The sequence below is a fragment of the Vanessa atalanta genome, chromosome 4 (assembly GCF_905147765.1).
Source record: "Vanessa atalanta chromosome 4, ilVanAtal1.2, whole genome shotgun sequence".
Classification (NCBI taxonomy): Eukaryota; Metazoa; Arthropoda; class Insecta; order Lepidoptera; family Nymphalidae; genus Vanessa; species Vanessa atalanta.
The window spans coordinates 6307841-6324156 of record NC_061874.1 but is presented as its reverse complement, the minus strand read 5'-3'; the positions used below and the strand labels follow the sequence as shown (position 1 = coordinate 6324156).

Sequence of the window (16316 nt, the reverse complement as noted above, 5' to 3'; positions counted from 1 at the left end):
TCTATACAAACTGTCAACCCTTATTTCACCCTCGTGAGAATACGCAGAAACACTTAAATACGTATCTACTCATTTTTAATCAGTATCTCAAAAATAATTTTTCATGTTTCTATATTTTAAAAATTACGGGCTTCGATACAAACGTTCGATCCCTATTTCACCGCCTTAGGGGCAGAATTTCCAAAATTCCCTACTTAGTGGGTGTCATGATATGTTAGTTTATAAGTGCACAGGGTCAAAAATATCAGTTTTATGCTTCTAGTTCTAAAAATGACAATACTTTCAACAATTTACAACCTTTCATCCCCCTTTTTCAACACTTTACAGCACTATTTTCCAGTTGAAAAGTATGTCTATGTCCTTTGTCAGGCTCTAGATTATTTGTGTACCAAATTCCATTTAAATCGGTCCAGTAGTTTTGGCGTGAAAGCGAGACAGACAAACAGACAGAGTTACTTTCGCATTTATAATATTAATAATAATAAAATATGGATAAAACATAACAACCACATCTCCAAAATGTCTACAGAAAACAGTATACATATATAATCTTTAATATATATTTAAGTAACAGTAACCATTTAGCTTTACCTACTTAAATTTATTTGTCATAAGGTTATAAAAGCTTAACGACATGAAAAACATATTCCTTTGAATTTAAAGATTCTAAGTTTACCCGAGGGAATTGAAACGAGTAGGTTGTTGAATTTTTAATATTTATCGTATTGACCAACATCGTTCGCCTAAGACTGAAATAGATTCTAATTTCAGGTTTAGTCAATTCTACGAATTTCTCAACCTGAAACTCCAATACCAAAAATAAAATAATCCGTTCCCCTTAATATACAATATGCTTACATTGTACATATATTAAATACAAATCACTACCGTGCTAAGTGATGACAAGAGCTTGAACATTTCCAGTCGAAATGGGATTCCCTTGGAAGAAAAATTAATCAGCCCTCTTATTGCTAGCGGGGTCAGCAAGATGGCGCCGGACGCGAACGTGTTAAATATACGAACTAATACAAAATACTCTAAGATTCAAATGTGTGAACTGGCAACAAACAACGACAAATACACGGTTTGAACCTCAACGATTCTTGCTCTTATATATAATATTAACATTGATTGAATTATTTGAAAGCAGATAATTTGGTGGTAGGGTTTTGTGCAAGCCCTCCTGGTAACACTCAGTCATTTTGTATTGCTGTAATCCGGTTTAAAGAGTGAGTGAGCCAGTGTAACTATACGTAAGTGACATAGCATCTTAGTGCCCAAGATTAGAGGCGCATTATGGCGTTAGATAATAATTATGGCGTTATCACAAAATATTTATGATATAATAACGATAATTACATCGAAATAGCAGAGGAATAACTTTGATTCTTGATTATAAATAGTTTACGCTCATAATAACATATTTTTACGAAATCATGTTTTTTAATGGAAAACTGTTCCGAAGAGTTTAATGTCATTTTGTTAAGCTGACTTTATAACAGGATTTCAATAAATAGATGTAAACAAGTGTCACTGCGAGGAAAGTTCGTCACGAGTTAAATTGACTACAATCCCGAGCGTATCTCATCCAGCTTGTTTTTATTGTTAATTAATACCTCTTCTTCAATAAGAATTATCTCTATTTCACTGTTTTAAATGAAGAATGACTAACTATTATTTTATCTAGCATTAAATCTGTTTCGTGGAAATCGTTTTTTTTTTAATAGACAATATCAACCTTGAGACGAAACGATCGATACCTATCATAAATTTTTAATTTCCCGTTTGGGTGTATTGTAATTTGTAGAATACAAATATTGATAAATATTAACTTTATAGAGTTTGCTTGTATTTTGTAGTGAGTTTATGTGTGTCTGTATATCTGTGATCTACATAAGGTATAAATTATTAAATTATCTTAAAATTAATTTCTTCGATCCTGAATATTTACTGAATTAGATTAAATGTTTTTCTTAAGTAAAAACTTTTTAATTACATAATTAAAGTCTATAATTAATTATTATTTATATTGTGTTTTTTTTTAACTGTTATATTTTCCTGTGTATATTTTTTACAGTGTAAAAATAATTTCAGTAAAATAATTTTTTTCATATGTTAAATAATATAAAGTATAATTTTTTGGCAAACTGAGACTATACAAAAATTGCTAGCACATTCTTGTCAAATTGCAATTCCGATCGTTTCGCGTAACAGTTTGTGGACCGGCCGAAGAAATATTACTGTGGTTGTTATAACAAGTTGTCGCCATCGGCTTTGCTCGCGTTTAAGGGTTAGGTTAGGCATAAAAATGGAGTTCATACCTAAGTTCATCAAATTCGGTTCAGTAGTTTAGCCATGTAGGAACCACATACATACAGACTGAGTTACTTTCGCATTTATAAGATTAATATAGATATGCTACTAATATAAAATAGTATATTATGTGAATCTGTTTCAGATCAAAGAAACTGTTTATAAGTTCAAAAAAACTGAATTGTTATACAAAAATAAAATAAGTACCTACATAATAATAATGAAATAAATAAAAAAATAAAAAAAACCGGTCATATATAATAACCTAATTGAATTTTAATTTAACAAAAACGTTTAAAATAATGTCATCTACTAACATTGGTTCCCATGATACTTTGTTCGCGTTAAATTAATTTGTTTTACGGCTTTAATTAAATTGATCATCAACTATTAATACAAACACGATAATAGGTACATAGTAAAACAAAATGTATTTTATTATTTAAAAAAAAGAATATTTATGCTTATACAGTTTAGTAAATTGAAACAAAATATATAACTTTAGAATAAATTATCTTTACTAACATTATAAACTGAAGAATAAGTTTATCTGGTTAGTTGAATACGCTAATCTCAGGAACTAATAGACCAATTTGAAAAAAAATATTTCAGTTGTATACAGTCTATTTACTGAAAAAGGCTTTAGGCTATAAAGCATCACGCTACGATTAACAAGAGCGGAGTATCAACGAAAAATATTTCAAAATCGGGGGAAAACTATTACTTTAAAAGATTCGCAAAAATCATGTATGACATAATTGTTCCCCTTATAAAGTTCTAAAAAAAGTCTGCGTTCTAAAATAATGTATTATTTACGAAGGTGAGTTATAAACATAATATTAATCCTTATATAAATAAACAAAATATTCGGTAAATTTGTCGAATCACGGCTCCACCTCGAAAGTGCGTCGATTATTTTTCTATCGTTCTTTACCAGTATGTAGTTTATGTATGTAGTATCCTAAGTAATATTAAAGTGGTTTTGAAAATGGGTTTGGACCGCTTAAAAAATAAAAAGTGATGCTTCGGTTAGGTTTTCACAGGCTTAGGATGGGCTTACAATTATTCACCACGATTTTGGGAAAAAAAGTGTTGTCACGTAGTTAATTCTGACTTAATATGGTCTTGTCGGTCTTCCCCCAGAGTGTTTTAGTGTTTTAGTGCACCAACCAACACCAACCAACACCAACCAACACCAACCAACACCAACCAACCGCATTCTCTAACAAAACACATAAACATCGTGGCTGTGCTTTGTACGAAAGGCGAAGGTGCTGTAACGCCAAAGGCCATTGAGTTTCGAAATTGTTGATAAATAGCCTGATTTAGCCTGTTAGAATAATAAGTTTTTGCCAATATATCAGGAACGGAGCAAATTCGCTCGATGGGAATGGTACCAGGGAATAGGGAGAATATCCATACTCTTCCATCCATCAGAGTGTCACGATAGCATGCGAAAGCGATCTCGTGGCGCCCGCCGAATAGACGGAGAAGGTAAAATGGGTAAAATTTGGAGCACTTACGAGGTGGAGTCGTGATTCGATAAACCTAACCCAACCTAAATACTGTAGAAAATATCTACGCGCCTGTAAATATGTACTTAACTACTTAAATTGTCTTTAATTTTATTTCCAAATTTACGACAACAGCTTCGTTGACATTCAAAACTTGAATCAAATTTATCTATTCCATATTTATTACAAGTCAAATCAATTTTGATATTTCTCTTTTTTTTCGCCTAATAAATGAACGTTGTGAAATAAAGTAATATACTTACCTACTTAATAATTTCTTGCTCAGCCCGAAGCCGTAGCGGGTCGTTAGCTTTTATAAACCTATCTACTTACTTCTATTTTGAACACACAAAAGAAATAATGCATTGTTTATATCGTGTTTAGAGGTTATGAAGATGTTCAAAACCATTAAAAATAATAATCATGTTGTATCATAAATTTTACGAGGGAAAGATTTAATAACATTGCAAATAAACGACGTTGGTGCCACATTGAAAACCTCTACATAGCCGTGAACACGTACCGTTTCCAATATTATACTCATAACCAGGAAAATAAAAGAAGCGTTAGTACATTTGAAGAGGTGCCGTAAAAAGGTTATTTTTACTTTTTGGATTGTATCACGGAAGTAACATAAATGCTCTTGAATGCTCTATTAGAAAACTTTAGTGAAGCTAAGCTACTAATGCTATAAACACAAAACAAGTACGTTTCATTTGCTTTTTCCCTTATGCGATTTCCAAAAAGGCTTATATGACAAAAACACTCGAAAGGAGTACATCACCATTCAACCTTTTAAGATGTATTGCTCGCTGGGGCACAGGTGAATCGTTACCCTGTTCGTTTATTTACGCGATGCGGCATGAGTACGTGCGGTCGTAACCGCTTTATAAAATTATTTTTTTAACTTCTATCCTAAGATTCCATTCAGCCTGTATGATGAAATTAATTCTAGATTAGGTCACTCACATCTTTATTAAAAAAGTTTTTTCAAAAAAATTATCCGCTAATAAATCACTTATTATGGAAAAAATATTTTTTTTATTCGTTACTTTAAAAATTATTAGTTATATAAAAACTACTAAACTTACATATATAAAACTTATTCTAAAATATGTCGTGCTTTCTGGAAGAGGTATTACATAATATGATTATATATGTAAATTTGTCTTGCAGTTTCCCTGGAATGCCGCGAAAAATATATGTTTAAAAAAAATTAAGTTTAGGTAATAATAATACTAATGGCATTTTTACATTTCAATTAGCTTTTCACTAATAATTTTAGTATGTGACAAAAATACACGTGTTGATCTTTATTTTTTTAATACAAAAGCATAATCTATCAAAATTTGAAGATACGACCCTTTTCCTATTTTACGTAAACTTAAGCTTTTGCAAAGAAACAAGCTGTGTCGGTTAATTCTTACAAATGTATCCCTCAATGATCAAAATGTTTCAATAAAAACTATTTGATGTTTCTAAATAGGCCAAGTGAAAGGGTGTAACGAAATGTATGCCTTTTTTAATCTCTTTCTTTATATTTTCCGTAATTTCTTAGAAGTATAGAGGCAAAATTATCATATACCTAAATATGATGTGGAGTCTTCTTACTTGACCGAGCGTTGCCTGGTCTGGGTACGGCGTCGAGGTTTCCCTCCCTATCCGGGCATATCCGCACAGCAAACATCAGCTACAGTCAAGACCAATATGGACTACACGGATGAAAAAGATATTTGTTACGAGACTAGCCCTAGCCTCCAATACGGTGCTACGTCATAGGATATCATAATTAATAATATCATTAATAATGTCACATTATTACATATTATTACAATTATTATTGTAATTAATTGATCAATAATTTGTACAACTTTTGTTGGTATTATTTTATAAAATTTAATACTGGCATGTAACACTATTTCTTATTTTAAAAAGTGATTGAGCTGTCATAAGGAAAACAATTGGATGATTGGGGCATTGTAAAAATATAGAGAGAGATTGAAACATCATGGTACAACATAATTTTATTTTGCCATCCCGAACTACTGAAATTACATATGCTTAGAGTACTTCAGTGTGAGCTAAGCTGCCAAATCTACTGAGAGATTTCTGCAATATCTCTTTTAAATACTTTAAACGGTTCTCCTATAAAATTTACTTTGTTTCTTTCGCCTCTGGACGTGGGACTCATCGATATGATTCTTAAAATAAAACACAAATTTCGTTCATAATTCATTTATTGTTTGCAGTGTACTTCTTCAAATAATTTTATTTAAAATAGTGTGTTTTTTGAGTGCAAAAATAAGTATGATACAAAGAAATGAGTGCTCTCAAAATTACTTTAGTAAGTTGATTTTTAATATTTTATAAAAGTCAATAATCAATAATTATCTACTAAGTTCAAAATGGATTCGGATAAAATATTATCAATACATTCTACGATATTATTGTAAGTATCTACGTCTTAAAACGCGTATTTAATAACTGTATTCACATAAAACCTACTAAAATAAATTATATTTTGATTTTGTACAACAAACGCAAAATATGTTTAACACAAATGGCCAATTAGGATGTATCTATTACTGATATAAAAATTAAGAAACTCAATTATTGATCTACTTAATTATTATATATAATATATAAATTCGGTTTTAAATACAAATATGATTACGCTGTATGTTTATTTACATACTTTTAATAAAATTAAAAACAAGACATAATTCTTTAAGTATTATGACATACTTAAATGATTACAAGAATCACATTAATTTAGTTGATAATTAATTATTTTACTCTTGAACAATATTGATACTGCTTTCGTAACGATTGTATTATAAGACGTAGATACTTTAACAAGTATTTTTACAACTACAATATTAAATTGAAATGAATTAAATTTAAAATAAGTGAAAATTTTATTCATACAAGTTCAGCCGTATATACATAAGAAAAATTTTTCAAAACGGCATTTAATGTGTTTTTAAATAACATTTGATTAACAATTGACAATAATAAATTAAATAACATTATCTTTAAATAACACGAACTATAATAAATAAGCTGTAAGGTTTTCAACCTTTAACAAATCACAAACTAAAAATGAAATTCTCATTTATATACTTTTTTTAATTGCCGCTTTTTTTCACTTGTACTTTGAATGGACATAACTTTTTAAAATTAAAAATGTTTACTTGTGAAACTGAATAATATTACGAAAATGTTAGTACTTCATTTATGATTATGTAATAATGAAATGTAGACGTAAAAATGAAATTTAAAGTGTTCAAAATGAAAAAAAAAATTACAGACTGGAATGCTGTACGTTCATGTGGTAAACATTTTTATAGAGTAAACGTTAATAAAGATAAATTAAAAAAAGTTTTATATGAAAGCACAATTTAATATTTTCCAGTTTCGAAACATTAAGACATTGATGATTTTGCATAGATAACATTAACTACGAAATTTTTAAACGTATACCCAGCTAAAGGCTTCTTATATTTTTATTTATTTTCGTACTCTTGATTTATGTATTATTAATTGACAATTGTTTTAATTTTTTTAATATTCCAATTTTTATTTAAGACAAATGAAAAAATAGCAGCATCGTCCATGTTCTGTAGTCTTTGAAAAAAAAAAATTAAATTGTGCAATCGATCAAAGTAATTTTGTATAAAAGATCCTATTTCTCCGTTTTCCTATCGTATCCTCAAACTGATATTAAAACACATATTTTTTTAAAGCAACGATATATCTCTTAAGAATATAGCATCTGCGTGTTCTTAGGAATACTAAATCTATGAAGTATTCGACAATATACTATAACCTAGTGATATAACGTTCAATTTAAATTTCACATAAGTTAGAATTTGGTCGAGAGAGTATACTAACAACCTTAACACGACGAAGGCCTCCAATACAATATTTACACAGACGAGTTATATCTAATAGGAAAGTATCACTAATATAAATATATTATCCAATATTACTCATATAGTGTCAGCGTGTGTTTAAGTGTAATATACTAAATACCTAACAAGGTTATTTCAAATTAGAATTAATAAATTTATAAAAACGTTGCATTAAAAAAGATGTGTAGAAATAGGAAAATACTGCATTTTATATTAGCATGCATTAATAAAAGGAGAGATAGCTCAAAACTGCTCTTCGGTTAAAATGTTATACTTATATTCGTTTCGAAACTTTTCCTATTAAAATATGTATCATATCTTCCAAATCTATAAATTCATAAGAGTTAAATGCTTTGTTTTAAAAAGAAAGAGGGATCGATAAATATTTAAGTCGAAAATCAAATTTAACTCTCATATACGTATATACCAATAGTAAGTCTACTTCGCGGGAAGATAATTCACATATAGGAAACCCGATTACGAGACACGTGTTACTCGTATGTACTGGATAGTATGAACCTCAAGAACTCTATCTACAACAACAAAGTATACTCACAAACGGCATCACGGTGTACAATCGCACTTACGATAATAAATGAACTTACTTTTTACATTAGATCAAAATTCTCACAGCTTTGTCTTTCATTGTTCGCTTATAAGCGAGTACGAGTAAATTCGTTAAACACTAAAACTATTAGGTACATCTAGTACATACGTAGAGGTATTCGATACAGTCACAATAATAAAAACAGTAATGACACTACTCGTACAAGTGACCGTAAAAATCATGTGAGGAATAAACGCGATACTGACCTTCGATAAGAAGAACTGGACCAGGACCAGAGTTTATTGCTTCAATATCGATTCAGTCGAGGCCTAGTGAGGATGGGGTCAAAGTGGAATTAATAGTCCTATATACTATATGTAGTGATGTGTAGCAGCACGGAGTATCTACATTATGACAACTCATACAATATTCGATTTTTAAAATAAGTACAGGAAACAACTACCCTAGCTACCATAAATTATTGAGTGAATGAAACACAAATTTTCTTCTCTACGATAATATAAATCAAAGTAAACAAATCTTGAGATCGTATAACTATGATTATATGTTATGTCACAAATGATTAAATAGAAGACACGACGCTTCTCGGCATCATTGTACCTACGAGACGATCACAATTATTTTACAACAGTTACAACTCAACGATTCGTAAAATAGTATTAAGTTATAAGGCTCACTTAGTTCGTAATTACGTGTAAATTACACAATTACGTAACTACTAATTTAGGGCGCTTTCAAATTAGACGATTTAAATCGGACTGCGGCCGCACGTTTGATGCGCTTGATTTAAGCGCGAGCATCCTACTGCAGCAGGACGGTAGCAGGACGGGTTATATGGTTGCAAGCAGACTGTATTTTAGTTATTTCACTTAACACTCGGCTTTAGTCGAGCCACGGATTATTGCTAGACCTGCCCTTTGGCAAAAAAAAAACTATATTTTCAATTTAAGCGATTTTTATATCCCTAAACAATATAACAAAAAATAACTTTTTCCACAAAAATAACACGATGCTCTTCTCACTAGTGACGTGACATTCGTAAAGTTGCCGTACTGCCAAAGCATGGTTATTTTTTTTTTGAAAATTTTAACCGCCCGTGTGCAGTACGATAAACGTTTGACCCTCGTGCGGCAGCCGCTCAACGCCAACGCAGTTTAATTTGAAAGCGCCCTTAGACAGAACTACGTGTTAAAAAAATGGTAGTGTAATTTTTATTTACATAAGATATAACTACACAACCACACAGCCACACACTGCTATATATTTTTCGAAGTACAATTTTCAATAGATGCTAAATACCAAAAAAAGTACTGTTTTTTTAAATTTAATAATGCTTTAAATAATATTAATATAAGTTTATCTATATTATTCTTAGATATACCTAAATATAATAGTTTTCTTTTTTACTCCAGGCATCAATTCGAATCTTAAAATATAATTCTAAAATGCTTTTACACTAAAGCAATTGTAAAATAGATTCAGTATTAAAGTTTAAAATATGTTTTTTTTTTTTTAGTTTTGGATAGTACTATTTCGTTACTTAAATATTTATTAATTATGAAATGTCAGAGATTTTCAAATAAATCTAAAAATAATCTAAATAATATGCCAAGTTATTATTTAGAAATCAATATATGAATACAAAAATAAAAGTAGTATTGTTCATTTAGAAAAATATTCTTAGATAATTCACATTATATAAAATTTTAAGTGCAACAATTTAGGAAATCAGCATTTATCTATATCTTATTTGCGTTAATTAATTTTTTAAATATGCTAATTGAAGATATTTTGTTGAGTTTTGCGAAATCCTTACGATGAAGTTTTAGAAGATAAAATATGTTTGTTATCGCGTAGAACTATATCACTTTCATGGAAATACCTAAAGTGTAATAGCGATTTAAATTCTCAATATCACTTTGGTATTTGAGTACATAATATTTATCGTCGATTCGATTCTTTTAGCCAACGGTCTTTGTAACTCTCCTTTTTAATTACTTGTATGAATGTTAATAATTATTTCACACAGGCGTTTCTAGATCTTCAGATACGATTTGAAAGTGTTCTTGACCTGAAATAGAAATATTATTATAAAATCAAAAACCACACTATTTGTTATACGTATATATATACAAACCATGATGAAATCGTTTTGGAATCTTTTAAATGAACAGTTATGGAATTTATCCACGAGAGCAACCTTTACCTTCATTTACTTAATTTTTGTTTTAAAAAGTAGAACACAGACAAGATGAAACACACAAAGTATTCTAAAAGATATTACCCAATACTGATTTCGCCATGTCCGCAAACTTAAAACAATAGGATTTAATAATAGTTGTATTTTCACGGTAATTACAACGTTCTGGTGAGATTTGCTTAATGAAATAATTAGACAACGGTAAAATTTTAACTGTAACAAAAGCATCTGACGTTGTGTTTTATATTTATTAACTAATATGTTGAAGACTTTGGGATTTATTTATTCGCTGGTCTCATATAAATTATCGTGACAGTCAAAATGTTAATCTTATAGGACTTGCAGTATTGCAATTTATACAGGGCGGAAGGCGTAAGACAAATGATTTCTATTAGTGCCTTTCATTTCACTATATAAGTAGTCTTGGTAAATATAATATTACACTTTACAAATAGTGAGTTAAAAATATATATTTTACATCCTCGATGTCGGCATTCGAGGTAACGATGAAGTACTCACTCTCCAAGTAGGCCGCCAGGTCGTGGTCTTCGGCGCGCAGAGCGAGCAGCCGCGGCGTGAGGCCGGCGCGGTCGGGGCGCGCGAGTGCGGCGCCGCCCGCCACCAACATGCAGCAGATGGCACGGCGGCGGTGCGCAGCCGCCTTGTGCAGTGCCGTCTGCCCGCGCTCGTTGTCTCGCATGTCAAGGATGGCGCTGGGCGCGCACGCTATCAGGTACTTTACGATCTCCTTATTTCCGTAGCGCGCCGCAATGTGCAACGCCGTCTGCCCGCTTGCGTCGATTGACAGTAAGGAGTACCCAGCCCCGTGCAGCTCTTTCATCTGCAAAGTTACCAGCTTACTAACATGGCCCGGGCGGATCTGTTTTCGTTGCACAATCGGTCACAAAACTGGTGTGATTATAGGAAAAGAAAACTGATGGTATCACAATGTCTACGTAATAATATCAGTCCAGATCTGAGCCGCAATACCTGCCAGGTGATCCGTTCGCTCCATCATCTTATTTTCATTGTTGATAAAAAATTCTTAAATTACTAAATACCAAGAGACTGAATTAATAACGGTAACAACGAAACGAACACAAATAAGGAACCGTAACTTTTAATTTTCTTTCCGATCGGTATTACCCTAAAAAACTTTTAACATTTAATTTATGGATCTATTGGACTAGCTAATCTAAAGAGCTTGTAACAGTATTTGAACGAGCGAACAAATAAAGCCGATAACCCTGTCCGCTCCACCGTCGGATTATAATGGATTTGAATAACAGTAGAAATGAACTATTGTTAACGCGTACCATTTTCAAGTCACCGACTTTAGCCGCTTTGAGGAGCGCGTCCGTTGTTTTCTCCAGTAAGTTTCTGGAACAATATTGAAGTTAAATTTCCGCTCTTTTGTATGTATATAATTTTGATAAATGTTGTCAGAAACTTTAAACACAATCAACGCATCTTACGTAATCGTGGCATGTCTGAAACTCTTAATTTTAAAATATGATACCCAGAGATAGCTACATAAACACATCTCACCTACAGCCAAACACTTCTTGATCAAATCCAAACAGTTTTTCGTGAACGCTGCATGCAATAGAAGAGAGAAGAATAGAGTGCAGATTTAAGAATGCGGGAAGGTGGACATAGCTTTAATTTGCTTACGGTGCGTTCTAGACTAAAATGTAAACTACCAATTTTAAGTTTATAGGTATTATACAAATCTATTTCATTTTAAAGTGCCTTTTTCGCTTTAATCCATACATAATGTATTGTATTAGCTTTGTAAAGAATATCTGTTATTTCTATTAGACGAAAAATAGTTTAACAATAATCGTATCTATTCATAATGGATGAACATACTGTCGCGGTATACTATCATCTAAATTATTTATGCTACACGCATTCATATGACGAAATTGGCGTCAAAAGTGAGCATTACTAAATTAGTAATAACGAATTATAAATGTAGCTTATATTTTATGTTATTTAACTACCAAATGACTGTTATGTTAGCATTCTATTTATAAATTTATTAAATATACAGTCCTCTTTTTTGGTTCGAGCCTAGAAGATAGGAAAGATATCGTAAGATTATTGTGTTCATAAAAGTTATCAATGGTGAAGTCTAGATTAGTACTTACGTTTTAAATCGCGCAAGGGAATCCCGACTGGGCTGTAAATCTTTGACTGGAGGACTAGTGCACAGTGGAGGCGAATGGGTATCTTGTATTGAAGGGATTCTTGGTGGCTGTGGAGATGTTTTAGAGGGGAGAATGGATATTTTATTTGTGGAGTGAGCGCCAGGGAAGCCCGAAGGCGGTGTTTGAGGTGAAAGCAGTTCTTCTGATCCTCGCGCTGGACTCCCGAAACCAGATTCACTGTTAGAGAAAGAAGAACAGTTCGTTAAAATTGGCCAACAAAATAACATTTAAAAAAAAGTAAGGTTCTAATGGCTAAACTTAAAATGATTTTGTATTTTTGAAATAAATTAATTGCATGTATGTTGCCGGCTATGATATTATGAAATCAAAAAAATTATATTCTAAATCAAATCAACTGGATTTTATAATATGATATGAACATTTAGTTTTTTGATTTACAGTGAGCCTGCATAAGGTTAGCGATTAACATTTTCGTTTGTAGAAAAGCATAAATGTATAGAAATTATATGTTTTCTATTAATCACGAGACCTTCGTCGGACATGGCCACCGAATTCTTGAAATTCTTCCAAAAGAATGCTCATGAGCAATTTACAGAAGGTAAAATATCAGCAAAGTGAATAACTGCAATGACATTTCAGGTGAAAGCTTAACGGCTCCTTATCACGGACTATACTACACACAGAAAAATCCTATCCGATAAACGTTAACCTGGAATCTGAATCTGGTTAATGGTGGTTGCCGAATATACTGATGCAGATGGACTGGCAGAGATTGAGAGGCGAGACCTACCGACTCACATCAAAACTCACGAGGTTTCATTGTGATTCAGTTACTTCAAAATATAATTCCCAAAATAATTCACTTTTGGGTTTGGGCTTTGCGTCATAAAAGTATGAATGTCGTTAAAAGAAAACGTTTTAGGTAACTTTATGTAAACTAAAATGAATTCTATTTTTGCAAAACTCATCTTTACTGTGCTCATCTAACTAAAAAATTTAAAATTAAAAAAAACGTTCTAATATTTTCAAGTTATATATGAATCATTGAGGTTAAAAATCGCGCGAGACTCTTTCACGGAAGGTATCTACAGTCGCTAGGGAATTACGTGAATACGCTTTCAAAACATCACATACCTCCTTTTAGTTTTTCCTTTGGCTTATTCAAATGTTTTGTATCGCTCTAAAAATATGTATATATACATACCCGTCATACTACATAAATCATATTTACAAGCAAACAAATAAAATTGAAAAAAAACCCTTTTTGCTCATATTTAATAAATAAGATATTGTTGTTCAAAAAACTTATGAGAAATTAGTTATAAAAATATATAAAACAAATAGAAGTCTTCTAATTTTATTGGCAAACTAGTTGAGTTAGAGGTATATAACATCAAGGATTATCTGTGGATGCTTGCTTACAACCAATTTTTAAACGCCTTAACAAATAGACGAAATATGATTTTTTAATTTACGAGAATTCGATAAATATGTAACTTCCTTATTTATTTATAAAATTTTCGTATATTGTCTATATTTAGATAATTTGTCAATTGATGTATACGTCATATGGATCATAGAGGTCATGACTTTTGGTCATATGACGCCTCTCGAATCGCGCCTGAATGTATGTTGAACGAATATCAACACCACGATAAAGTTACAGTTTCAAGTGGTCGGTCAACCTCACCTGGCATGAGACTCCGGAACATCCAAGGAAACGCCGGCACTCGGTGTGTCTACGCTCTGTGATATGTCCAGGGAGACTGAGAGGCCAGTAGTAGTGTCGAGAGAAACAGAAGGCGCGGTGCGATCAGGGGAGGCAGTGGTGGTGTCAGGGTGCGCTGTCGATTCCGTATCGGGTGTCACGGGCGCCGCGTCCAAGATGTACACGTGTTCGTGGCCGATGTCAGTCGGGTAGTGGAGGTTCTCCTGCGCTTTGTCGATGCGGAAGAAGCGTTCTGCGGTCACGGCTGAGAGAAAAATAATAGAATAAAGTTCTAGTACGCAAACTATTCGAAATAAATGTACTGAAATACGTTAATTCTTCTTAATATTAAACACTTTCAAAAGAATTAAAACTTCGAATTTATTACTCGTAAACTATAACAATGAGCTGGTTATGTAATTATGGACATATATTTGTTATTAGAACGAAAAAAATAAAATAATGGAGTGGTTGGAGTAGAAATCATGACTTGAGTTTCTTTGTAATCCGTTTATTAATACCAGGCAATGTGTACACATGAAATTAAGTCGACTATGTAATGAAACTTTTTTTTATGAACATACTTTAAAATCACTCACTACCCCCGAGCCCTGGGTACATACTAATTATTAAAAAAAAATGTATTAAAACCGAACGAATGAGGTCGTTACTCGTGTACTTACAGTCTACGAACCACCAATCGACGAGGTTTGAGTATGTATGAGATTCTTTGATCATATTCTGAATGAGAGTTCGCATTTGCTCCAAGTCGGCGGCCGGATTTACGTCCAAAGTGCCGATCCGTTCCGCTGGAATGATGAACATTTTTTACAAATCGACTTCAATGGGGGACGAAAGCACTCTTAAGACTTTATCTGAAGTTATCGATACTTAAAATGTCGTCAACTTATTTGAACGTTACTCTGAAATATTTCTCCTTTTACGCAGAGTGTAATAACACAATTCTTCACTCCAATTTGTCGTTGTATGTCTCAGGTGCGGTAAAAATGGAGTATAATAGAGATCTGTTCGTTCAAGACGGTGTCGATAAAAAGCGTAAGAAATTGGGTCTAAGTAAGTTTTACTTGTGTTATAAAAGCGTGGTTGGTGTCTTGTTATTCCGGTAGTACGTAAAGCGTATTATTTACCTGTTTTCGCTAACAACTCCTTGTCGTAATGATGACGTTCGTAGTCCGCCATTGTTATGAGATTCACGGTGAGCGTAAGTTTATCGAGTGTTGTTTGTCTACAAAATATATTCGAGTCAGTTTTATGTTTAAAAACTTAAATGTACGAATGGAATTTTCACAATCACATTTTATTGAATTTACATGTTCGAAAAACATTTCAACGGATTCTAAACGCATTATTATTTTAACTATCATTATCGTTCATGTCAGCCAGTAAGTTAGTTAGTCAGTAATTTAAAATAATTGTATTTAATGTTGAAATCAATTAGGTGTTGTTCAAAAGTAAAATATGACATACACATAAGTATTAGTGAAAGTGAAAATGTATATAACTAAATCGTTTTTAATTATTCGACTAAAAGAACAGAATAAAAATTGTGTTATAAATATGATGATATAAGATATCTTGTATTGTTATATTTACTTAAGTTTTTTTTTTAATATTTTGCGCAACTTACGGCACGAGTACTCTGCCGGGTTTCTTCTTCGCCAACATGATGGCCTGGTTCAGTATACACAGTGTTATCACTGAGGGAGCGAGTCTGCACGCCTCACCGTCAACTTGCATCGGTATTACCTTGGTGGTAACGATCTTAGCAGTTTTACATTGCGTGATACAAGTCCCGTGTCCGCCCGCTTGGAGTAGAGGCTATACATACAAAAATGACATGTACATAGTTAATATCTACAGTGCCTTATTGATGAAGGTAGTACCTTGTTATCTTATATATTTAT

At 32.0% G+C, this 16316-nt stretch overlaps 1 protein-coding gene across 5 annotated transcripts in view; it reads right to left on the bottom strand.

Annotated features, from left to right (window-relative positions):
* Nucleotides 1-10000: 10000 nt before the first annotated feature.
* The window catches only part of LOC125077562 (eye-specific diacylglycerol kinase), a 167391-nt gene continuing 161075 nt past the window's right edge, over nucleotides 10001-16316 (bottom strand). For 2 of the 5 annotated variants that reach the window (XM_047689502.1, XM_047689504.1), the window contains 9 exons: nucleotides 16040-16230; nucleotides 15540-15637; nucleotides 15075-15200; nucleotides 14374-14656; nucleotides 12663-12899; nucleotides 12058-12105; nucleotides 11826-11889; nucleotides 11029-11350; nucleotides 10001-10380 (listed from right to left, as the gene is read on the bottom strand). In XM_047689502.1, coding sequence (XP_047545458.1) covers nucleotides 10331-10380; nucleotides 11029-11350; nucleotides 11826-11889; nucleotides 12058-12105; nucleotides 12663-12899; nucleotides 14374-14656; nucleotides 15075-15200; nucleotides 15540-15637; nucleotides 16040-16230 — 1419 coding nt within the window. In that variant the 3' untranslated portion in view covers nucleotides 10001-10330. The other 3 variants (XM_047689506.1, XM_047689503.1, XM_047689505.1) reach the window with 3 other exon arrangements.